The sequence below is a fragment of the Carica papaya genome, chromosome 8 (genome assembly GCF_054855325.1).
Source record: "Carica papaya isolate Zhongbai chromosome 8, ASM5485532v1, whole genome shotgun sequence".
Taxonomy (NCBI): domain Eukaryota; kingdom Viridiplantae; phylum Streptophyta; class Magnoliopsida; order Brassicales; family Caricaceae; genus Carica; species Carica papaya.
This window is the reverse complement of record NC_142316.1, coordinates 3,846,899-3,871,385: the sequence shown is the minus strand read 5'-3', so window position 1 is coordinate 3,871,385 and position 24,487 is coordinate 3,846,899. Positions and strand designations below refer to the sequence as shown.

Here is a 24,487-nt window from a genome sequence, read left to right as displayed (position 1 = left end):
AAATTGTATATATCTATATAATTTTAGGTTAACAAATGATTGAATTGTAAATAGTAACTCTTACCGATAAACTAAATGGTAAATGGTAATATGCTAAAAACTAGAAGAAAAAAAAAAAAAAAAAAAAAAAAAAAAAAAAAAAAAAAAACTTAAAGTTAAAAATTGATAACCTTCCTTGCCCTTTGTAAACACTGTTTGAAAAAAAAAATTGATAAATATTTGTAATAAATTTTTCAATGATAATTCTTTTTTAATATTTGAGATAATATTTTTTGAGACTCTTTTTTTTTTTGTGAATGATATTTGCAAAAAGCATTGTCAATATATGCAAGTATGATAGAGACAAAGTTATCAAGTATCCACATAGTTTAGACACATGTTCTATTAAAGTAAAACATTAAATAGAAGTAATAATTTTTCTTAAAAGAATACTTTATATTGAATAAATTTTCTAAAAAATCTTTTTTTTTTTAATTGAGAACGTTTATAAGATTTTTTTTTAAAAGCTAGCGAAAGAATACTTAAGGTTATGAATAGCATATTAATCATCATAGTCTATATTTATGAGAGGTATAAAGCTTTCACATTCTCCTTTCATAACAAATAAGCTAGTAAGTTTCATTAAAAAAGATAGTTTAAAATGCAACTTTTAAAGTTTACTTTGAGAAAGCTTTCTTAATCAATGTTAGGAAAGAATAAGATTTGTCATTCGATCTCTCTATTTCTTTTCAACCTTGTAGAAAAAAGTTTTTGAGTTATAGGTAATTTTTTTAGAATGAGTGCATGGACTATTAGTTTGAGGATGATTCTTTATTTTGTTAAAGAAACTTTTTCTTTTTATCGGCATAATACGGAACTGTCAATAGTATTACAGAGAAATTTATGTATTTTTTACCAATAAGATTAATTTTTTGAAAAGTGACGCAGATCGAGAGTCAATGGACGTAGAAACTAATTAGATTAACTATTAAACTATCATATTTTCTTGTAAACTAAATATAAATATATTCCAAACATAAGAAGAAAATGAAAATTGCTAATATAAATATATTCCAAATATAAGAAGAAAATGAAATTTGCTAAAATTTCTTCTTGAAAATGAATTTTGGTATTTGATGAACCTTAAATGGATTATACGTCAAAGTAATGCAATATTTTATTTGTGCTTATAATCTCTAGTTATTGTACATGTTTGTTTATCTACAGTAGAGGAAGCTTTTTAAACTATGCATCGTTTCGTCTTCAAATGTTTGTTTGCAAGAAGAAAAAGAAGAATCACTTGAGTTTCTATTTGAAGATGACTTCTAGGATTTTAGGAATCTATCATGAATTATACTTCATAGTATTACAATATTTATCTATAATTTCTAATTGTTGAACATTTATATACATTGACGTAAAAAAAATTTTGATAGATAATATACATATAAATTTTAAATAAAGTTCACTTAATTAGTGCAAGCATGCATTTAAAATTGGGAACATTTCAAAGATGTTAGACTTATTACCTTATTAGTAGGTAGGTAATTTCCAATATGATTATTAATCACCGTGATTTGTGCTTAAGATGTTAGACTTCATAATTCATGTTCTCTCCTTTGATTTCACTTTGTTAATAACGAAGCACAGAAAAACCCGCTAGTATCACGAAAGTAAGCCTCTGTGTGTGTGTGTGTGTGTGTGTAAAGATATAGATAAGAAGGTAAACGAATGAATCTATAAGTTCAAGTCCAACAGAAAAAACCATTTTGACTCGTGACCAAAAATTATAGCAATACTGGTTGTCTGTAGGTTAATTAAGTTACAGCAAAAATTAACGATGACTCTCCACTTTCTCTGGCCTTGGTTCATCTAATCCTCACATGTTAAGTAATTTCATGATAAAGAAATTAGAAAAAGGGAATCTATCATGAACAAAACAACTCAAATTCCTAAACTGTACTCTGAAGCTCATGTTTGGTTTAAGAAGACGAATGAGGGAATTGAAATATGTTATGGTAAAAATATAACACTATCTTTCAGCGTTTTTGCCAGCCATGGCCAACCGGCTGGCCCAAATGAATTGTCTGCATCTCTTCCTTTTTTCGTCGCGCAATTGTTCATTGCCAATGTTGCTTATCAACTTATCCTTTATGTTACCCGATTTCTCCGCATGCCTCGTTTTGTCGCTCAAATTCTCGTAAGTTCTGCTCATATGCGTGCTTTTGTGTGTGTGTGTATATATATATATATATATGTATATAGAACTCATGAATCTCTGCTTTGATTGGGTTTTGGTTACTCATTATATACATGCAGTGCGGTCTATTATTGGGTCCAACTGGAATCGGGGAGACTTGGGTTTCCAGTAATTACCTTTTTCCATACCGATATGCGTTGGCGCCGGAGACTTTTTCAAATTTATCTCTTATCTACTACGTGTTCTTGGTGGGTTTAGAGATAGACCTCTCTCTAATCAAGCGATCTGGAACTAAGGCTTTCAGCATTGCCATGGCTGGAATTCTTTTACCTTTTCTAGTTGCCATCTTCTTCTATAGCAAAGTTATTGATGCTAAAAAAAAAATTTCTAAAAATAGTTTCAAAGGTGCATTCTGGGCTGTAGCCCTAGGGGCTACCAACTTCCCTGATCTCGTTGTAATACTTTCTGAACTCAAATCGGCAATATAGCTCTGTCTTCAGCTCTTGTCACTGATATTTTCACTTGGCTTCAACTTACATTCGTCATTTCACTCTTCACCAAGCTCCAGAAAATCTGGGCTTTTCTCTCCTTGCTCTCCACTCTTTCCTTCATTTTGTTTTGTTGGTTTGTAATACGTCCATCTCTCGTTTGGGTAATTTCCAAAACCACAAAAACCAGGAAGTAACGTGACCGGCGCCCACTCCATTATAGGTGCTTTCGTGTTTGGACTTATATTGCCAGACGACCGGGAACTCAAAACTTTGGCTATGGACAAACTTGATACTTTTGTGTCAGCACTTTTAATGCCTCTTTTCTACATTACTAGCGGACAACTCCGATCTTTTCCACATGTTTAATAAAGTATCTTGGAGCATTGTTGCCGGGACTGTGCTAGGGAGTTGCATGGTCAAGATTGTCAGTACTATTTTAGTCTCTCTATTCCATGACATGGAATGGAAAGACGGTTTGACTCTAGGTTTGCTCATGAACACAAAAGGTATTTTGGCCCTCGTCGTCATCAATGTTGGTCGTGACATGCGGGTGCACAAACATAATTATATATCATGTACCAATTATATATTTGAGTACTTATATATATTTATATTATTTATCCATGTTATTGAATCAATTACTCACGTACAAACATATGCACGTTTTGGACAATATAACTTCTCCATTAATAATGTTGGTTCTTTTGATAACGTCTATCGTGACGAAGCTCATCTTGTCCCAAATTTACAAGTCCAAGAAAGCGACTGTACAAAACAAGCCCAAGATCATGGAAAGCAGTGACCAGGACAAAGAGTTTCGGATCATGGCTTGTGTCCACAACCGGTACAATGCCTTGAGCATTACCAGCCTCCTTCGGCCTTCTAATCCCACCCCACAATCTACCATGTGTGTATTCGGCATCCATCTCGTAGAGCTCACGGAGCATACTGCAGCCTCCATGCTCATCATAAACAACGAGCAAAAGACTAAAGAAGAGCATTGCGCCAATCAGTCAAGGAATGATAGGCAGTCTGGCCACATCTTGAATGGCTTCCAACTCCTCCAGACTGGGAATAGCTCTATCATGACTCATAACATCACTGTAGTTTCTCCTTACCACATCAAGTCGTGGGTTTGGTGCGAATAGCATTAATCTTCCAAAGAAAAAGGTGGCCATGTTCTTCTTGGGAGGACCTAATGATCGAGAAGCTTTAACATATGCATGGAGGATGGCGGGAGATCCAAACGTGAAGCTAAAGGTGGTGAGATTTATCGGAGGGGAACAATGCAATAGGAAGCAAGAACAACAATCAGTTAGTGGTAGCATAGATGGGGAAACTTGTTCAGTAGCAGGAGAATCTGCATGTCGGAGGGAGAAGAAAATGGACGATGAGTTCCTATACGATTTCAAATTGAAAACCACGAACAATTAAATTCGAGTGAGAGTTACGTAGACAAAATGGTGAATAGTGGAGCAGACACAATGGCAGCAATAAGAGAAATGGCGAACGAGAATGATTTGTATATAGTAGGAAGAGGAGAAGGAGTGAAGTCTCCATTACTAAAAGGGCTTTCGGATTGGGAAAGCAATCAAGAATTAGGAACAATAGGAGATGTGTTGGCTTCATCTTGTTTTTCATCTCAAGCATCGATTCTAGCGGTGCGGCAGTCATCTGCTTTTGCCGCTAGTTTCATGAACAGACCTGTTGGATGTGGAGATAATGATCGTAGTCATTATCAGACTTCCATGAGACGTACAAGGAGAGTTGAAGAAACTGAGGAAGAGGATGATGGCTGACTCGTAGGTTACTGAGGGTGTGTTTTCTTTGTAATTTAATAAAGGCTTCAACACAAGTTTTCCTTTCTGTAGTACACCAAAAAAATTCATTTTTTATTATTTATTTAATAAAACAAAAAAGCATTAATTAATATTTGTTGGGAGATAACTCTCACGTCCCAACTTTTAGCTTCTGCCACGCACCTTCTCTCCTTCAGCATGTATCCAATACTCCTCTCCTACTTATCTCTCTATCTCTGTGTACATATATGTGTGTGTTATAAAACTTTGTAAACTTAGCTTAATTCTTATTATTATAATAATTTCATTTAGTTTCATGGTTAAACTTGCCTGGTGCAGAGAAGCCTTCTTTTTCATATTGGTTCAAGAAAAATTTGGAGATAAAAGTACATATTACACTCAAAACCGGCTTGGGTTTTACTAAAATCCACCTTATTTTTCATCCCTAAACAAAATGTTATAGTGAAAACAATCATTGGTGTGATTTTCCAAGCTATAAATACGTGATATAAAATCTTATTATAATCATATTTGTTTTGATGTGTATACTAAGAATATAACATACATTAAATTCAAAAAATTTTACATTTAAAATAACATGTTAATTTTTTAAAATTTAATCTACGGAATAAAATAGGCCGCATCAAACACTGTATATACCAAATTAAATTACTTGGATGCATTTAGGGAATAAAATTTTATATTTAGCATCTCTAGATATATGCATTGATGATCCAAATTAAGCATTGATTATTGAAGAAGAAAAGCAGCTGCAAAACCAAATTATATATAATTTTTGGAAAGGGTAGAAAATGATATTTGGTCAAAAGGTCTGATCTGCTTGAGGGTTTTGGTAAGTTTGTTAAATCGCGGCAAACCAGACGAAAACTTTTCCGCTTCTTGTTCATCTTAATATTCTTCTTCACCATCCACGTTTTCTTTCACTCTAACTCTCTCTCTCTCTCTCTGGTATAGATTGGGAAGCCTGGCAAGAAATAAAGAAAACAAAGGCCAATAACGTACTGGGTAATCTCGAAATTCCAAGATTCTTTTGTTTTTTTTACTTGTTCGAGGAGAGAAAATGTTAGATTTCCGTTATGTCAGTGTAAATACTATATAATATTGTGTTGTTTATATACGCATTTGATACCTACATTGTTGTGTTGCTAGGCCTGCATAGGTTTTCAAGTATTAGAATATATGAGTGCGTTTGGTTTTGGGTTCCTAAGGCCGGCCAGAAGAGAGACAAGTAAAGAGATATAATTATATAGATATATGGTGGGTTTAGGGAGACTGATTTTTTGGGTTTTAGGTTGTGAATAAAATAGTAATATATAGATGGCTGAAAAGCAGAGGAATGTTTGTTCTTGTAGTGAATGTGCTGATTATATGAAGGCATTGCATAGCGTAGCAGACAGAGAATCAATATAATGGAAGGATCAGGAGGTAGAGGAGAAGTTAGAAGACTTCACATTGTCTACTTTCTCAGCCGCATGGGTCATATCGAACACCCCCATCTCATTCGTCTCCACCATTTCAATCCAACTGGTGTTTATCTCCGAGGTCCCTTCTTCTTCTTCTTCTTCTTCTTCTTCTTCTTCTTCTTCTTCTTCTTCTTCTTCTTCTTCTTCTTCTTGTTTGTAATTAGTGTTAAGAGATGAATGAATTCAGATGTGAAGAGGTGGCTTGGGGAGTTGAGAGGAAAAGAAATGGCGGAAAACTTTGCTTGGGCCTATAAGAGGTAAGTATGATTAATTGGTTAATTAAGTTTATTTTAGGAAATTGATGAGTAATCGATGAATGCAGGAGGTACAAGAATGGATATGTTTGGCAAGATTTGCTTGACGATGATCTAATTACTCCAATCTCCGATAATGAATACGTTCTCAAAGGATCCCAAATTATCTCCCCATTTGGTAATTTAATTTCATCTCTTCCTCAATTTCTGATCTTCTTCAATCTCTCTCTCCACCCATCTCATATCATGTTACATTAATTCATTTCATGCAGTACCCAGAACATCCCAACCCCAACCACAACCACCCACAAAACCATCCTCCCAAATCCATAAAGAATCCCCTGTTTTCGTCTCCGACAGATCCACGATCACAGACGATTCCATCAAGCAGGAAGAAGAAGAAGAAGAAGAAATGAATGATGGGAAGAAGGATGAGTTGTGTAATTCCCAGCGCTTGGAGACTGATCCAGTGTATTCGAAAAGCAAGAGCTGTTCAAGCGGAGCTTCCCAAATGTTTCGGAATTTGATTCATTGCGGTGGTGTTGAGACTGAGGAATCAGTACTGGTGAAACTGAGAAGGAAGGATGATAAGCCAGAGATTTGCGGGGGAGGAGAGGGAGAATTAGGAGGGTCCAGCTGGGTAGTTGGGAATCCTTTGAATCAACAAGAATTAGATCAAAAACATAAACACAATCACAATCACAATGCTGGGTACGTGTAATATAACTATAATATAACATATATACATATATATATATATGTATTAACTTTCTGGGTTTTGGCTTGGTTTACGACGAACGATGCAGAAAAAGCAGTGATTCAAAGAATAAGAAGAAGCCGTTGGCCGCCGCGTACAAGCCGACAGCCACCCCTGCTTGCTCGTAAGCCACCTTAATTTACTCATTTCCTCTTTTTTAATTCTAATTTATTATAAATATGTATTAATTTCTTAAAAAAATTTATTTTTAATCCATAAAAAAAGTTAAATATTATTTCTTCACGAAATTGTTTCATAATAAAATAATTTTATTTCATAATATTTGGAATCTTACAATTTTATTTCATAATAAAACAATTTATATTTTTTTATGAATGAATCACAATTTATCATAAATCTTAATCAAATCTTAAAAATTAATAGTAAATCACATAATTCAATTTAATTTCTACAAATTATTTGAATTTAGTTAGAATAAAATCTATATCATCTTCGCATAATTTACTCTTAACAACAATTATTCTATTTAATATCAATTTTTAAAATATTTTTCTTTAAAAATTATACTCAAATGGGTCAAAAAAATTTATTGGAAAATATATTCTTAATCTTATAATTCAATTTAATTCATAATTCCCAATTCAAAAGATTAAATTTACTGGAACATCTACTTATGAATCAAGAAACTTTCCTAGAAGAGTATAATCTGTAATTTCCTTTTATACTACTTCGTTCCTCTCATTTCTTTGAATTCAATCTTCTGAGCATCAAAAGATAGTAATCTGGTTTTAATGAAAAACTTTGCAGGCAATGTGGGAAGTCTTTCAAGCCAGAGAAAATGCACTCTCACATGAAATCCTGTAGAGGAATGAAAGCCTTAGACAAAACTGGTGCCATGACTTGCCTTCCAGCTATTTCATAACCAGCTGAATCACAGACAGTTTCTATCTTCATCAATCATGTGTAAAAATGATTTTTTTTTTTTTTTCTTCATTACAAGCTTTTGATCTTTATATTATCTTGGTTCTCCCCCAAGTTAATCATGTAAAAAGAAACACAAGTATTTTGAATTTATTTCAGCCTCTTAGATCCACAGAAATATGATATAGAATGCAAGCCAAAAGCTTTAACTCACTTACAAACCAAACTGTATGTTGCTGAGAAATGCAGTTGAGAACAAATAAAGTTCTTAGATTCGCATGAACCATGAAAATAGAACATGTTTTATAAGTCATCTTACTTCATGACCCTATTCTTCTAAGAATTAGCAAAGATTCATCATGATACGAGAACTCGTTCCCAACAGTATACAAAATCACTAGTTTAATTGGATGTCAATGGATTTCAATATATTCTAGGGGTTAAAGTTGTCAGCTCTCGGCTAAATTTATCTACTTACCGGCAATAGCAGAATCAACATTCGCAAGTAAGAACTCATACAATTTCTTTCTAATGCCTTCTATCTTCTCATCAGCTTGCATCCCACTCCCAACTAGATCATCCAACCAACTGTTAACCCTTTTAAGCTGTCCCAGAAGAGATGCAATATCAGTGCTTCCTTCCCTTCCACTTAACCCAAATCGTTTATCTAGTGAACTCTCCAAATACTTGAAGAACCATTGGCAAGAAACCGTAAGGAGCTTTTCTGCCAAATTTGCTGCCTCCTTTAATCCACTTTCACCAGACAATGTGTCCTTTCCGAAATACATTTTGTTTGCAGATGAATTATGCTTCTTCAAAGACTGAGAACTCCGGTGGGTAGCATCTGAATCTGGTCCGGAACTGTAGTGACTTTGAGGGCTTTGTTTGCTTTGAGGTGGATTATTTTCAGATATCAACTTGCTTGGATCATTTTCTATTATGAGGTAATGATACTTCTCACCAAGGCTAATTCCGGCCTTCTCTGGGTTACTGCACAGAGTGAATTTGGAAAGATTAGTGTGTATGGCAGCTTGCACCCAGGACTTGGCATTCTTCTTGGGTGATGTTCTGCACATGCTTAGTGAATTTGCCTGAGGATTCCTTGCATGAAGTAAAGAGTTAGCAGCCACTGCTGCTATCTGCATACTATGATGGATGTCCAAAAACTGCTCCACCAATGGTCCTGGTTTCTGAGAGGAATTACACAGTTCCACAAATGCACTAACCATAGAATTTAAAAAAAAAATACTGTAAATCACAAACGGGTTATTTACATTCGTATATAATTACAACTGCATCCACTATTTTTTTAAAAATCACATCCATGGCAAGAACACCCCCGTCCATTTCAGTTAAATGTGACCTGACTCGATCAAGTTATTATGAATTATCAAACAAAAGAAGCCAACATAACTTGCAACATAACAGGACTGCGAAGTCATTCCGATACTTGTCTTGCCCATTTTTATCAGTTGAAAGATCTAATGCTCATTGCACATGCTGCACTGCAATAAACTAAGCTATGACTCATAGTTGCTAAATAAATTAGTCCATCTAATCAAACAAGCATTTGATGTTTTTGATACTTGATTTTATCAACTTAAGCAGTCTAGAACACCAAATTAAAGAAAGATTTTCGAGTTAGTGCCAGGCTACTGTAGTGATAGTAACAGTGAATACAGGAAACATACTGTAAGCAATTAATGATGGCCTCTGAACAAGACGCTTCTTCCAGTGCTTGTACAGCAGCCAAAAAGGAAACATTCCTATGAGACACAGCTTCCTGAAAGCATTTAGGACATAAGGTGAGATTGTTGCTGAAAGTTTATTGAAATTCTTTAAATTTTGTTTTGATTGAACCTTTCCAAGATCTTTGATTGTGAGTGGGAGTGCGTCCCAGGAGATCCTCTGGTCTGACCAACTTTTGGAATTGAGTGGAACCTTAACAAGATGGCTAGGAATAGTTTCATCAGACAATGATCTCGCAGAGTTTCTTGAAGACTTCTCCACCAGTTTTGATGAAACATTATCATTTTTGTTTTTCAGTGGAGAAATGCTCAGACTTGGGCGCTTTGATGATGGATCATTCCTAGGAGAAGCTTTCCTATCAGCAACAACCTGCATCAATGTCCTCAAGGCATGACCATTAGTAGGCAATATAGTGTTAATTAAAAGTCTTCAACGATCAAAGTTTCTTCTTTTTCTTGCTAGAACTTTGAAAGTAAGCAACTTTATGTGGGTCTACGAGGAGGGAATAAGTGCTTAACCACTCCCACAAAGCAGCACTTCAACTCGTAATGAAACAGCAATTTTTTAAGGAAATGGTGACTGGAAGTGCTCAAGAAGCTTACTTGTTTAGTTTTCAGACGCGAAGAAGGAAGCTGAGCAGAAGAATTCCTTGGCGTTGAAGGAGTCTGATCCCAAACCCTCCTCGCAGAATCCAAACTAAGTCTCCCCAAACCCTTATTTATGGCTCTTAACTTATTGGAGCCATCAAACCCATCTCTCTTTATCTTAAAGTTGCTACCTTTCTTAGTTTTCTTGTCCTTGGAGAAATGCACAGATGGCCGAGTGGGTAAAACATCGCTAGGCACCAAGTCAGTGGGAGTTCCTATGCAGGGTCTTCTCTTGGGTAGGGACTTCAACCCACGAATAACGGGAACTGGAGAGCCTTTATCGAGTCCACCCACATAAACAAACTGACCCAACTGAATCTTGTCTGCGTAAATCAAATCCACGTCTTCTGGGGAGATGGAGACATAAGCAGCATGGAGAGAATCAGAGAGCTTGAGAAAGAAGCCATTGCTGTGCCAAGGATCTTCTGCAAGTGAAGGGACGATCTCTATCACCTGAAGGAGAGGCGAACGATGTTCTCCTGTTACCTTGACGTCCTTGTTTCCCACGTTTTCCAGAAGCTTTGAAAGTAATCCTGGGGTGAGGGACGCCATGCGCCCTTTCCCTGAAAATGTGAAAGCAAAAAAACCATGAATAATAGTGAGACTTTTGAGGTTAGTAAAGGAGGAGTTTTGGGGAGGGAAGCAGAAAGGTCACTGTCGAATCTCAATGAGACATTGGGGAAAGCAGAAGCACAGATATACAGCTGTCTGAATTGGTATGTAGGTAACTTTTTAGGCTTTGAGATTTGCAGGAAGTTGCAGAGTAGACGCAATGGATTCTTAAAGTCTTGAAGAAATGGAAGGACTTGAACAAAACAGTAAAAGAAGGCTCTGCTTCCCATGTTTGTAATACAGACGAAATCTTTAATTAAAAGTTTCTTTTTTTTAGTTATGGCTTTAAATTTATTTTATATGATAAATTATTTCACTTAAAATAAATTTAATAAAGTATACAAAATTATAAAATCAATATCTTAAATTCAACACTTTCGAGAAAATAAACCTAATTTGTCCTTCAACTTTTTTGGAGGTGGTGAAAGTTAGCTACTGCAAAGTGATTAGAGATGTGTTTACACACAATGAGTTTGGTACCATTTCAACTTCTATTCAATTTTACCAGCTAAATATAGACATGAAAACAGACATTTCAACTTCATAATTCTGTAATTATCTCTTTAATTATGCATTAAGCAAGCGCTCTGCTCTTCATTAGTTAGTTTCTTCTTTCACATTTTGTTTTTAAGAGATCAAAGTTATATACTTTCTGCAGGGTGTTTGGTCGTCGAGCATAATCTTGTTTACGATCATGGGAAGTGAGTTGGTGATTTCCAGCAAACGACGCTACGATATTAGCATGTCAAAAAGAACCAGAAAGCCATGGAATCTGAAACCAACCGACGAGAATATCATTAAAGTACTTTCTCTGCAGGCTACGGTGATGGATTCAGCTGCTGCAGAAGTTGACAAAGGAAAAGCTGAAGCTGACAAGGAAGAAGAAGACGAAGAAGAAGAAGAAGAAGGGATTGATGGAAAGAGCTTGAAGCAACTAATCAATGGCGATGAGGATGACGAGAAGAAAAACAGGAGTTCTTTAGAACAGCACTTCAAACAAGATCAGGACAAGAATCTTCAACTGATAAAGAGGCAACAAAATGAAGGAGATAGAGTGAAGCTAAAAGGGATGATGAGCCGATATGTAAAGGTTTTGAGCCATTTGATCAACCTCAAGCACCATCCACGTTTAGCTTCCCGGAAAAAGCCTCTCCTCGCCTTACCAATCTAGCTTTTCATGCAATCAACGTTCCCATATATACATACATATACATATACACACACATCCATGGAATGTATGAGTTGGCTTCTTAATCTACACATAATATTATTATTGCCTGGGCCAACTTTCAGAGATTCTCTTTCACCCTTGCAATGTTTATTAACAATTAGAGATGGATCCAGTACTCCAAGTTTTCATCTTTTGCTTTTCCTGCTTCATGGGCTCTTGCATATATCTTTAATATATATTTGTCATGTATGTGAAACAAGGCACGTTATAGCTAAAATCCATTCTGCTAAGATATTAAAAAAGCTATATATCAAATGATTTCTTTATATGCCTGTAACGTTTGATTAACAGCCTATATGAATCAAATAATATCATAAGTGCATATTGAGATATCAGCATTATCCCAGCAGACAGCTTTTCTCTCTATTAAAAAGAAAAATTCTATGAATTCTATGTTGATCTGGAAGCATAACCCAGATTATCACTTTCCAGAAAATTTAAACTAAAAAAATTGGCAAAAGCTTTAGTTAGCCACTCCTAAATCAGACTTGCAGACCCCATGGTAGCACTTTCTTCAACATTGAATTATTGCCACACACCCAGTTTTGTTTCTCATTCTAACAGAAGCTGTGTTAGATTTTTTGACTTTCTGGGATGAAGATTCATGGTGTATGTAACAATCACCCCCACCAGGGAACATAATGCGGGAACAACGCCCAAGCCATATCGTGTAACTGAAAAATAAACTTGTGGTAATTTGTTTATCTCCATTCTTGGTGAGGTACCTGCATCAGAATGTATTCTATCAATCTCCAACTTTTGGGTTTCGAACAAATTCTTAAGCTCTTTGTGGAAGTCTAAAACCAGACATCCAACAAGCCCAACCGAGCAAGACCTAGAAATAACAAAGAAATAACAACTGTGCTGCATTTAAAGACTGAAGAATTCATCGAAGTAGGGGCAGTAGCACTTAAAAATTTTGTTTCATATCCTCATAGAAAAAAAGAAAACGAAAATTTTCTCTCACATAATAAAAAGTGTTGAAGTACCAAACAAGGCATAAACTAAATCATAAGAAGTTATTAAGCTTACCCACCATATAGCACGAATCAAAGGCCTAAAAAATGCTCATGTCTATGCCTATATGAATCATACCCAGACTTCAGGGTCAGATGCAAAGAACAATGTTAGTGGCATAATTTGAAGTGCATTATAGTCATAGTTTCATTACAGTCCAACTCTCCGTACCAGCTACAAAATGCAACTGAGGTAGCTACAGGGTAAAGATTTGAAATCTCTAAATAACACGGATAAATATGAGGGGATATAAAGAGAAACATCCTAACTGCAAATAACAATAAGAGCAAGAGTTCCAAGCTATCATTCAGTAAAAGAAACAAAGAAATTCTCCATTTCTAAATTTTTATTTTTCTCTCTCGCTCTCCTCCACCATCTGTTTTTTTTTTTTTTTTTCTTTTTGGTTCATGGACTGCATGAAAGGGGAACTGAAAAGACTGAAAGAGGGGAACGACTTACTTTGATATGACTGAAGAACATAGAGCGCAAGCCCACATGACATTTTGTCCAAGAAGCTCAATGATCCACAAACAAATGCACATCCGTTAAGGTCTTCTCCAATCAACACGCTCTGCATGCTTACTGCAGTTACCTATCATGGTTAAAAGCAAATTTAGATGGAGATACAGCCACAGAAATCCAACAAAAAGACTAATAAAAGAAACATTGTTCTATAATGAAAATCAACATAAGAAAGAAATTCCTGAGGCCCAGATCAAAGACTAGCACTCGAAGACCATTTAATTAAGTGTCAGTGCCAGCACAGGAATAAATACACACTCACATGCACACATGTATAGTATGCTGGTGCGCTTCCAACCAATGCCACCATAACAGCATCATGTCAACAAGGCTTCGCAAAAAAGCTGGATAGCAGCTTCATAATCAAGAAATTCTAAGGTTCAACCAGTACACCATAATATGTAACCAGAAAATGTATCTTAAATTGGCTGGAAAATATCCAGTTCATAATTCTCATCATGAGTTTGACAGCCTTCCACCTAAAACTTTATCCAGGTCCTAGAACGAGTACCCAATAATCACCACAGAATTTATGACAATAAATTACGTACTCAATATTCACATTTCTCTTTGTAGAATTTCTTTCAGTTAAGAAGGGAATCGGAGACTGCAATGAACAAGAAAACAGCAAAAAACTTTATACCATACCGTCATTAGTGCATTTGCAATGCCAATAAATATTGATATTGCATACATCAAAACACTCATCCCTCTAGGTAAAAGAAGGATTGCAGCACCACAAAACATCCAAAGAATGCCCCCAGCAAAATAATAGGCCTTCAAACGTCTTGCATTCCATGCAATCTCCTGCAGCGTGGTTAATTGTTGAATGTGAATGGAAGCAAAGAAAGTTGAAAAATCATATAAAGATATTAACACACAGAACAAAGAGTCAAGAAAGGGACCTGAAGAAGGACAGACACGATGAAGCTGCAAATGTAGATTATGGCAGGCACCTAATCCATAAACCATAAAACATATTAAAAATAGCATTCAGATTTGAAATCAAATTATTGTTGAGGATTAAAGAATTTTAACTGGAATTTAATAGCTGGAAGGGTCTGTGCAACTACCAAAGCTTTAGCTGATTGGGCCATTCGCAAATCATCAATAACGTAGAATGCAAGATATGCCTGAAAGAAAAAAATATATTTTTGTTCATGTCAAAGCATGAAGCAAGTAATCCTTGCAAAAAAAGTTTCACATGCGCTAGAGAGCTAATCGTGAACCCATGATTCTATTAAGAGAAGGCTTTATAAGGAATTTATTCTTGAGTATCTGACAGATAATTGGACCTTTAGCTAAAACATGCCAGTATTAATTTGTTACACCTTCTGGCAAGTGAAACAAGGGGGGAAAAGCTCTTATGAGAAGAAAGGAAGTGCATACTAACCTGTGAAACATTGAGTACTAATCTGGTAAGCAAATAAACAACGGCAACTTGGTAGTATAGAACTTTCTGGAACCAGTAAACCCATGATATTCTAGCATGACTATTTCCTCGTACACCTATCTTTAATCTATATATGGAAAAACAAAAATTCATTTCTCTAATGAATCAATGCAATGAGTTCTTGAAATATCAATAAGAATAAGCAATGGAATAAAGATGCTGAATTCTAATTTTATTGCAGTCAGTAATTTAACACTTCGATGATGAACCTTCTCATTGATGGTTTCTTGTGTTTCATTTTGATAGAAAACACGAAACTTTTTTTTTTTGGTCGATAATCACATGAATTCTTTGCCTGATCAGTAAGAAGCCAAAAAATGAAATTTCATATTTATCATAGAAATGAGGCAAGTTTAATCATGTAATTTATGCCCATATTTTGTTGCTTTGTGTTCAACCAAAAGATATCCAGAAACTAGGACAATTTACTTTCGAATATAACATTGTGATTCAATCACAGTTTAATACGTCAGCAATGTGCCATATTAGGTCCACTAAGAGATTAATATGAAACTAGAAGTATTTGTAGAATATCTAAGCATACCCAGGTTCCTTGCTACCAAGTTGAAATATGCCCACAAAGCAACATCCAATAATAATTGATGAATATGCAATCCAGCGATACTGAAATTTTGAAACAAACATGTAACAATATCCAAACAAGGGTTAAGGCTCTCAAGAGGCAGATTCACACTTCCTTAAACAGCAAACCTGATTTTCAACATCATCATGTGTTCTTGCTTTACTGACGCCAAACACTACTAAAGCAATTGCATACAGGCTGAGGTTGGCGACCTGCAAGTAACAAAATAAAGACACTTCACTGATGCTAAACTGCATAGATTGAAAAAAAAAAAAAATTAAAAAGAGCTAAGTTCACCATAGTAAAAGCATTCCGACAGCTTGCCAGCACTACCCTGCTTGTTGAGTTCAGGGAGATGCAGTTCACCATAGACCTTCAACAAAAGTAGTCATGGTCCATAGAATACATTATGCATTCAAGCATGCAGCATGCATACAGATGCAAGGAAAAGGCAGAGTGGAGAAGAAGAAATGAGGATGGATGAAGAAAAAACAATTAGCAGCTAAACTTTATTCCAAACTGAGCTTAAATTCCTCTAGTAAAAGGCTGTGCTTTTACAAGCAAGCGATGTCAAAATAATATTGGATATGCAACAGTATGAGTGACAACCACAAACAGAACATATAAGCAGCAAAGAAAAATGAGCATAACAAAACACAACCAAATGAAGCCCTAAAATCTTTCCTACTGTAGTCCTCAGTTTGTCTGCATTTTTTTTTCTATGAGCCAATAATATCTAAAATTCATTAGTTGAGTCCATAAAAGTGCCCAGGAAATAACATGGTCAAACGCAAAAGATCCTGTAATAAATGGTATAAAAACTGGAGGGTTTTTTCATCAATTAATGTGAATAAAATATTACCTACCCCTCTCACAACATTGCTAAATCCTAAACTACAGTTGCAGAAACCTACACAAGCATGCACATAGATACATGTGCTTGCACATAAACCCAGATCCCTTTTCTATTTGCTCTGGAAATAGTATGACGTTATGCACATTTCTGTGTGGTGAATAATAAGCTACAGAGCTTATTCCACATGTGAAACTTGAGTAGCAGCTCAATAAAACAAAACTCAAGTCCTTAATATTACACAAATGTAAAAATCATTTTTTCCCATGCTCAGAGGTTCCATGCCATAATAATACACATTCAAAAAAGGCAGACATCAAGTTACGGATCATTTTCTGCAAAAAATACCAAATGATGCAGGATGAAAAGCAATTAAACTATCTTGTACTGCCAATTTAGAAATAGAAGAAGTTTAGGTGAGAAACAAAAGAATAAAAGCAGGTAAAATGAAATTAATCATCAACGCAGAGAAATATAAAGAGGTATATATTGAACAATTAGACAGAACAATAATCAGAAGAATAAACACAGAGAAAACAAGGAATAAAATCCTAATAAAAGAACTCTTAATTCATCATCATATTCTCTCTGTTGGTAGCTACTAGTATTCATATAAGCATTACTTACAACTAACAAGCAAAATTATAAAAGAAAAATTTTAAAAGATTTTTTCCTATAATATTTAGAACCTACCTAAAAACACAACGCCTAAATTAACCATATTAACTTAAGTAACTTAAAATTACACAATAATAACAAGTACAAAAATTATTTAATGGAAAGCTCATTCCAAATTGAGATCTTATTCTACATCACAAGTTACAGTATACTTACATATGTGAAACTTGAGTAGCAGCCCAGCCAATGTTAAAGATTGCAGCAAATACACTATATGAAATTGTTTCTATTTTTGATGATTGGGTGTTGAGGATTGTACAGGGAATGCAACCACCAAAGACTGAAGAAAATGAAACAGCAACCAACAAGGATCCTGCTGCGTGCCATATTTTGAAATGCCCAAACCTGTCAATCTGTCAAGAGAAAGAGGAAGCAATAAAGACAAAGGACATTCCCAGAAGAAATAATAAACAGATAAGAAACATAAATCATTTTCAATTTTTAAGGGAAAAAAGCATTGACATAAAAACCAAGAATGTCACAATATGAAATCTTTGAATAATGCAGTAATAGCTGCCCTGACACTGTTCTTTTTGGACTTCAAATTTCGAAAGAGGTTAAGTGTTTGAGCTAAATTTCAAGGAAATCAAATAGTTTTTCTTCTTTCAATTACTGGGACATGATTGCTATAAAAGTAATATGAAAGTTATAGCACCTACGAGTTTTATACTTTCAGCAGACAACTATTAACTTCTGTGGATGTGTATAGTACATACAAGCAATAATTTCAAGATAGTGCTTCCTTCTTTTCTTTTATATTATATAGACGAAGGAGAAAAATCAAAAGTAATGTGAAATGCAGAAAACAAATAGAGAAGCTCTAAAAGAAAAAGAAAAAAAAAAACAAGAAACATTTAGAAAACGAATCCAAGCTCTCAGTAATTGAGTTTGTTAGCACACATGAATTTCTCATCTAGGTTCCTTGTTTTTCCACTTTCGTTTTCATGAATTGAAATCTTCAAGACAAATCTTAGGCACCGTGCAAAAGACTACCAAAAATTCCCAAATCATAAATTTTACATATATTACATCAATTTTTAGAGGAGAAGAAAAACCATCCTAAAAGAAATGGAAGCCCAAATAAGTACTGATTCTAATGTTGGGTCGCCATTCTAACATTGAGTTTAGTTCAAATTTCAATTTTATAGAATAGTAATGGAAATTTATTTCATAAAAATAGAATAATAATGGAAATAAAATACAAATCTAATAGAAATCTTAATGAAAATGACATTAAAATTCTAAGTCAATTCCATGTCAAATTGATTTTAAATGTTTTCGTGATTCCTTATTTGACATGTGGAAATAAAAATTAATTATTGATAATAGAGCATATGAGTAGAGAATGATTTTAACCATGTATCCAACACGTAAATTATTACTAAGTTTTACAAATCAAGTAATTAAGATCTAAGAATTAAATGGGAATTAAACAGGCATGAACCCAAAAGTATCTTAAATGACATCTATTTGCCAAATAAGAAACATGCATCTGTAACATATTTAGTAATGAAGTACCAGTTCGCCAGCAAAGATAGTGGCAAATCCATCAGCTACCTGACCTGACAGCATGACAATGGCAGCATCCCTTGACAAAAAGAATAAAAATATTATAAAAGTTAGAATACACATCAAAGAAACAAAAAAGCTAGAGGTATTGAAGGATGATCATATGAGCACAGATCTTCTTGGGGGGTGTTTTTTTTTTTGCGGGGTTATGGGTTCTGTCAGTAGAGAATAATGCTAGAACACTCGAGAATCAGTATTTCCCTCCTTCCAATCTTCGGGACAGAAAGGCTTTTATGTGGGCCAAAGGCTGAGAGGTGTTTAAGGATGTCCTTTTAACTTAATTACAATGGAATTGGTGAGCAGTTCACTATTCACTTTTCTGCTTTATTCTTTGTTGGAGGCTTTTGAGGATGTCTTATCCTCTACGTTTACACCTTTCTCTTTTCTTTCTCTATTAACAATACTTCTTTGAGGTAACTTTCTGCTAAAAAATATTGTTATGAACCTTAGAAGTAACTTTCTATTCATAAAATTGGGATATTAGCAAAATAATCCCCTAAAATTAATATAGACAACATTTTTAATCTCAATTTCTATACAAGGACCAGAAAACACTTCACAGATCTCTTATATGGCTTTAACTCTGCCTTATTTGCTGCTAAAATATTTTAATGAGTCACAATTTAATGCAATAGATAGCACCTCCAAAATTTAAACCTTATTTTGATATACAACTTTAGAATTTTTAGGATGTTTGCTTCCACAGATGAAATTCATAAACAACTTTGAACTGTAAAATTTAAGTCATGATAAAGCCCAGATAGCATGTGAAGAGATCAGGAGTTAGAAGTCTTAAATGGTTTATGCATATGAGGATAAAGATTCAAAAAGTAACAGCAGTTTTAGAAATTTAAGACCTAAAAATTGCTTTCAAATTACACGCAATTGCTAGCCTGTGTTTTCTATGTATTCACTTAAATTTCTAACAGAAATAGATGTTTTTAGTTTTTCTATAAAAAGAGGACTAAAGTGCTTTTTAAGTTATTTTAAAGGGACCTTTTAATTTACCTTAAAACTTCTGATGGGAATTGATCTTTACGTTTTTTTCTATAAAAAGAATATCAAGCTGTTGTTTGTATTACCGTGAGGAGACTTTCATTACTTTTCCTCAGAAAATCTGATGCATTTCTAAGGGAAAATAATAGAACCACACATCATTTAAAAACATAAGTTAAATGAGTATATGTCACTAACTAGGTAACGAGATGCACACCTTGGTGAGAGTCCAATGTCTGTCAAGAACAATAAGAGATATGTAAACCAACAAGAAGCGGTAATGTCATTTAACATGTGCCCCACACCGTAGTAAAAAACAGGCCATCTTCCAAGGGGCTGAGTGTATGAATCTTCAATACCAACCATTGCAGTCAATGAAGTCAAATATCAGTCAATGACCGAGAATTAAGGTTCCTTATCAGTGAAATCTGCAGTTTGAATTCAAGCTTTAGAGATAACGGCATATAGCAACTCAATTAAACAATTATCTATTGTCAAAAATTGTTCTTGATAGCCATGACTTGTAACCTGCTTAATGATGTTAGGAAGAACTTTACTGATAAGTAGCCTTTTCTCCCCTGTCTTCTCTGTGTGGAGGCAAGGGAATTGGTTGAAATGAATAAAACAAGTACTAACCTAACTATGTCAAAACAGAGTTAATGATTTGTTTCTTGTCTTGCTAACATATCAAGAAGAAACCTGATTGATTGAAGTAAATAAGTTTTTAAAAGAAAAAGAGCCTATCAGGAGGATTTGAAGACTCCTAAAAGCTTATTTTTTCAATTCAGTAGTTACATTTTGTGATTCATGGACTCTGATTTCCTTCCAAAAATGCAAATATTCATCCTTTAAAAGTGTGTATATCGAATCAGATGAATTTCAATAGATCAAGAATCCTTGACAAGCTAACTGTCAATGAATCAAAATTTATCGTTCTGAGTTTTAACATAAATTTCATAACAGAGAAACACATTAAATTGAATATAAAGCAAAAAAGAACAACCACTTCGAGAAAAATTACTTTCGAAGGGGTCTTCTTGTTTAGCATAAATACATGTGTGAATCACACTAATAACAGGACATTTCCAATTGCAAACTCACAACCAACTAATCTTTCCAATACACTAAAGCTATATGCATTTGATTTACAAATTCCAGGGAATCAAAAATAGCAAAAAATAGATATGATATAAGGATTTGAATAAAAACGGTATTATTATTTCATATCAAGTCAAGATCAATGGATTTCTATGATTCTTCATTGCCAGGTAGAAACAAAAACTCATCACCGAAAATTCAATATAGGGGTGAAATTAGTTAAATTCTAAATAAAATACGAACACTATAATCTAATCACATATGTCAAGTAATTGAAGTCAACCAAAAGAATAGAAATAGACTAGAGACTGCACCAAAGGTGTGCTGAGCAATAAAGAAAGAGAATTTTTAAAATCTGAATTTTTGTTTGTGCAATCCTCTGAACTAAGAAATTTCTAATTCCACAAGAGAGAGATTTCTAACCCTCCATGAATGCCCATTTTCCAAATTCAACTTCTATCATCCAAATAGTACTTGAATCGAAATATACAATGAGCTTCAGCTAGGTATATGAAATTTCCATAATAACTACCAAAATTAGGAGATTTTTGGAAAAGTAAAACTACCCTGGAACTAATCTAAAAAAGAAAATTTTTTCGAACAGACTAAGTTAGATATTTCCTCAATAGGGGAAACAGAGTTTTGAGGGGAGGGGGAAGCCGATGGCCTTGAAGGAGTCAATATCATAGCATATCAAGCAATTCCTTCTACGGTTTTACCTCAATCAACAGATTTCTCAAAATTCTGCTCTTACATAGGATTTATTTAATCCCACAAAACCAATCAGAGAACTTTACCAATTCAAATTCTAAAGTAGGAACCTTTGTAATTGACCTGACCAAATGATACCAAAATCCCACTGAAATATTCCAAACAGAAACCAGTGATAAAGCCACCCAATTATATCGAGAAGTAAGTCATGAAAGAAGCTGTCAGTTTAATACGAGAAGAAGAAATGTCAAAATTAAAGCTTTAACCACGCCCAGCTATTGTTTCAATACTAAATTTTAATCAGACCCATCAGTTTTTTCGGCCTCAGAAAAGATAGAACTTTATTCGAACACACTACATGCACCAAGAAAGGCATAATTTCCCAACAATCATATCATTTCCAATCAACCAGTCGTAACCCAAAGAGCCTTCATAGCCAGAAATAACAAACCCTAAACAAATGAAACGTATGCTCACTGTTCAATCAAAGAAAAAGAAACGAAGCAAAACAAAACAATAAAACGACCGGGGTGAGAGGAAGAAGTTATTGGCTAAAAATAGAAGTAAAGAAACACAAATACAAAACCAAGATAATGAGGAAAAACAGAGATGAGTTGGGAAGAGAACCAAACCTATTAGTGAGAGCAAGAGCCTCCCATTTGTCAACGAAAGCTATGGCGAATACCCATAAAAGAAAGGCAATAAAGGAACCCCAAAACGTCAACTTGTCTTGAAACAAACACTCTCCAAAAGAATAATACTTGTTTTACCCACACGCCAGTTGAGAGAGAGAGAGAGAGAGAGATGAGAGATGGCGGGCGGTTTATCTAGTTTTCCGCAATGGCATTCTCCAGAGACTGCGCAGGAATGGCGGGGGAGTAAAAGGACATTATAATCCCTGGAAAGTCTATTGATTTGGAATCTAAAAGGATGATTGCAGAGGATATTAATGTCAAGTTGCAGAATTGGGTATGCATAGTTTGTCCATTTGCATGGCGCTAACAGTGACATCAGGTGCAGGACTTTTGAGTTGGGAACTCTTTACCCCCATCTCTCATCACCATGATGATAAACAGGGCAATCCGCTCCGCTGACAAGGAATCGTGGGTGGATCCAAATCCATTACATATCCTGAATCAGATCTTCTTTTTTTAACACAAACTGATCTATATATTTATTAAGATACTTTGATGAAAATAAAAAAGAATGAGCGACAGATTGGAGCGGTATAGATTTGGTTTTCCTAAACCAATTCAAACCAAATTCATTGTGTGTGTGTGTATATTATTTTATTATTATAAATATATTTTTATTTTTATTAATAAATATAATATATTACATTAATAAATATTCTTATATTTATATTTTTAAATTTATAATTATATTTACATTGATAAGATGAGTTTGAGGTAGAGTTTTATTTATATTTTCAATTTAAATATGTTTTGCTTCGGTTCAAGACATTTGAATACTTCTAATTCTAATTAAGTTTAGTAAAACTCTACCTCAAATTCATTATGTGTGTGTGTGTATGTATATATATATATATATATATCTCTACCTCAAACTAATCTTATCATCATTCTTAATCTATTTATTTTTTTATTTATAAAATAAAGAACTATTTTTTTTTTTTAATTTTTACTATCATCAGTCTCAGTTTTGAATAAAGTATTTTTTTTTTCTTACATCAACTAATCATGAAAAAGTTAATTAGTTTTGATAAAGAATTTATTTAATTAGAATTAGAAGTATTCAAATATCTTGAACCGAAACAAAACTTATTTAAATTAAAATAAATAAATAATTTGAATCAAAGACTAAAATTTTTTCTTTTTCGTCCAATCTAATTTAGTCTAATTCGATCGAATTTGATCCGGATTAAAATGTTTAACTTTTGAAAAAATATTTTAAAAATTTTTGTTATTTAAAATAAGTCATTTAATTTTTAACATAACCTTATTAATTAAATTTCAAATTATAAAATAAACTTTCCTTTTTTTAGTTAAAAAGTTTAAATGGAATTCAATCATAAATTCAAAATATAATGTATTTTTACAAAATTTTACTTTTACTTTTTTGGTATAATTTGGTTGGTAAATACATATTGATAAGTACTACAAAAGCACTTATATGTACATACATACATACACACACATATATATATATGTACATCATTGAAAATAAATAGTATATAAGAGTGATTCTCATACCTCCAAAGAATATCTTTAGGTTTACAATTTGCTAAAGTCATTATCCTTATGAAAGCAAATAATTTGTTGAATAAAATAAATAGTCTTTCTTTTTAAATGGCCTTAGTAGAATTATTGTAAATTGTATACTAAATTTTTATTGAGAAACTATTATCTCACTTCTTAAATCTTATGTTTATAAATTTTATAAAATCTACCTCTAATTATTATTAGTGATTTATATTAAATAAAAATTATATTGATCTAAATTTTGATTATATAAATTGTGGGTTGAAATATTGAATAAATCATGTATTTTATTTCAAATTTTTTTTATAAAAGAAAAATTCATATATTTTAACATCTATAAACAGAATATTTCAATTCGAATTCATGTATTTATAATAAATAAATAAAAATAAAAATACTAACTACACAATTAAGTAATTAAATCAAGTCAAATAAATAGTTAATTGCATAATTTAATTAAAATTATATTAATTAAAAATCAAATTAGATTAGCAAATTTGATAAAGTTGTGGTAGGTTCAAATAATGAAAATGATGTTGAAAAAGAAAAGTGAAAAATTGGAACCAATTGATTTTCTTGTTTAGTTTTTAGTATTGGAAACCAATTGAATTAAAAGGTGTGATTTTCAATTAATTAATATTAATGATTGCTTCTTTCTTAATTTAAAAGGGAGTGAGATGTTAGATTTTTATCAAAACTT

At 33.5% G+C, this 24,487-nt stretch overlaps 5 protein-coding genes across 13 annotated transcripts; 3 read left to right on the top strand and 2 right to left on the bottom strand.

Moving 5' to 3' along the window:
* Nucleotides 1-1,909: 1,909 nt before the first annotated feature.
* Nucleotides 1,910-2,667, top strand: LOC148240383 (cation/H(+) antiporter 23, chloroplastic-like). Its single transcript, XM_088209745.1, has 2 exons — nt 1,910-2,179; nt 2,299-2,667. Exons 1-2 carry the CDS (start codon nt 1,910-1,912, stop codon nt 2,665-2,667), a joined length of 639 nt encoding a protein of 212 aa, XP_088065871.1.
* Nucleotides 2,668-5,339: 2,672 nt separating this feature from the next.
* Nucleotides 5,340-7,989, top strand: LOC110808811 (UPSTREAM OF FLC protein (DUF966)). The gene is made up of 7 exons (XM_088210196.1): nt 5,340-5,495; nt 5,843-6,032; nt 6,141-6,210; nt 6,276-6,385; nt 6,480-6,918; nt 7,014-7,088; nt 7,733-7,989. The coding sequence occupies exons 2-7, from the start codon at nt 5,900-5,902 to the stop codon at nt 7,845-7,847; spliced, it is 942 nt and encodes a 313-aa protein (XP_088066322.1). The 5' UTR covers nt 5,340-5,495; nt 5,843-5,899; the 3' UTR covers nt 7,848-7,989.
* Nucleotides 7,990-8,127: 138 nt separating this feature from the next.
* Nucleotides 8,128-11,036, bottom strand: LOC110808899 (elongation factor 1-delta, putative (DUF936)). Of its 2 annotated transcripts, none has more exons than XM_022034569.2 (5): nt 10,898-11,036; nt 10,198-10,805; nt 9,707-9,964; nt 9,538-9,629; nt 8,128-9,067 (listed from the first exon to the last, which is right to left on the bottom strand). In XM_022034569.2, exons 2-5 carry the CDS (start codon nt 10,792-10,794, stop codon nt 8,317-8,319), a joined length of 1,698 nt encoding a protein of 565 aa, XP_021890261.2. In that variant the 5' UTR covers nt 10,795-10,805; nt 10,898-11,036; the 3' UTR covers nt 8,128-8,316. The 2 variants fall into 2 exon arrangements, with proteins under 2 accessions (XP_021890261.2, XP_021890345.2); XM_022034653.2 differs by having other exon boundaries at nt 8,128-8,836.
* On the top strand, nt 10,958-12,206 carry LOC110809020 (uncharacterized). Of its 4 annotated transcripts, none has more exons than XM_022034760.2 (2): nt 10,958-11,088; nt 11,513-12,206. In XM_022034760.2, the coding sequence occupies exons 1-2, from the start codon at nt 11,083-11,085 to the stop codon at nt 12,023-12,025; spliced, it is 519 nt and encodes a 172-aa protein (XP_021890452.2). In that variant the 5' UTR covers nt 10,958-11,082; the 3' UTR covers nt 12,026-12,206. The 4 variants fall into 4 exon arrangements, with proteins under 4 accessions (XP_021890452.2, XP_021890527.2, XP_088066323.1 ...); XM_022034835.2 differs by having other exon boundaries at nt 10,992-11,084; XM_088210197.1 differs by lacking the exon at nt 10,958-11,088 and adding an exon at nt 11,147-11,330.
* A 127-nt stretch (nt 12,207-12,333) lies between these two features.
* LOC110825574 (uncharacterized) lies at nt 12,334-22,761 on the bottom strand. Of its 5 annotated transcripts, none has more exons than XM_088210193.1 (14): nt 22,198-22,741; nt 20,285-20,343; nt 19,974-20,184; nt 18,710-18,779; nt 17,348-17,544; nt 15,958-16,033; nt 15,789-15,872; nt 15,622-15,701; nt 15,018-15,144; nt 14,698-14,757; nt 14,530-14,580; nt 14,273-14,431; nt 13,562-13,694; nt 12,334-12,810 (listed from the first exon to the last, which is right to left on the bottom strand). In XM_088210193.1, exons 3-14 carry the CDS (start codon nt 20,120-20,122, stop codon nt 12,638-12,640), a joined length of 1,359 nt encoding a protein of 452 aa, XP_088066319.1. In that variant the 5' UTR covers nt 20,123-20,184; nt 20,285-20,343; nt 22,198-22,741; the 3' UTR covers nt 12,334-12,637. The 5 variants fall into 5 exon arrangements, 4 of the variants coding, with proteins under 4 accessions (XP_088066319.1, XP_088066320.1, XP_088066317.1 ...); XM_088210194.1 differs by lacking the exon at nt 22,198-22,741 and adding an exon at nt 21,278-22,167; XM_088210191.1 differs by lacking the exon at nt 20,285-20,343 and having other exon boundaries at nt 22,198-22,740.
* Between the last annotated feature and the right edge of the window lie 1,726 nt (nt 22,762-24,487).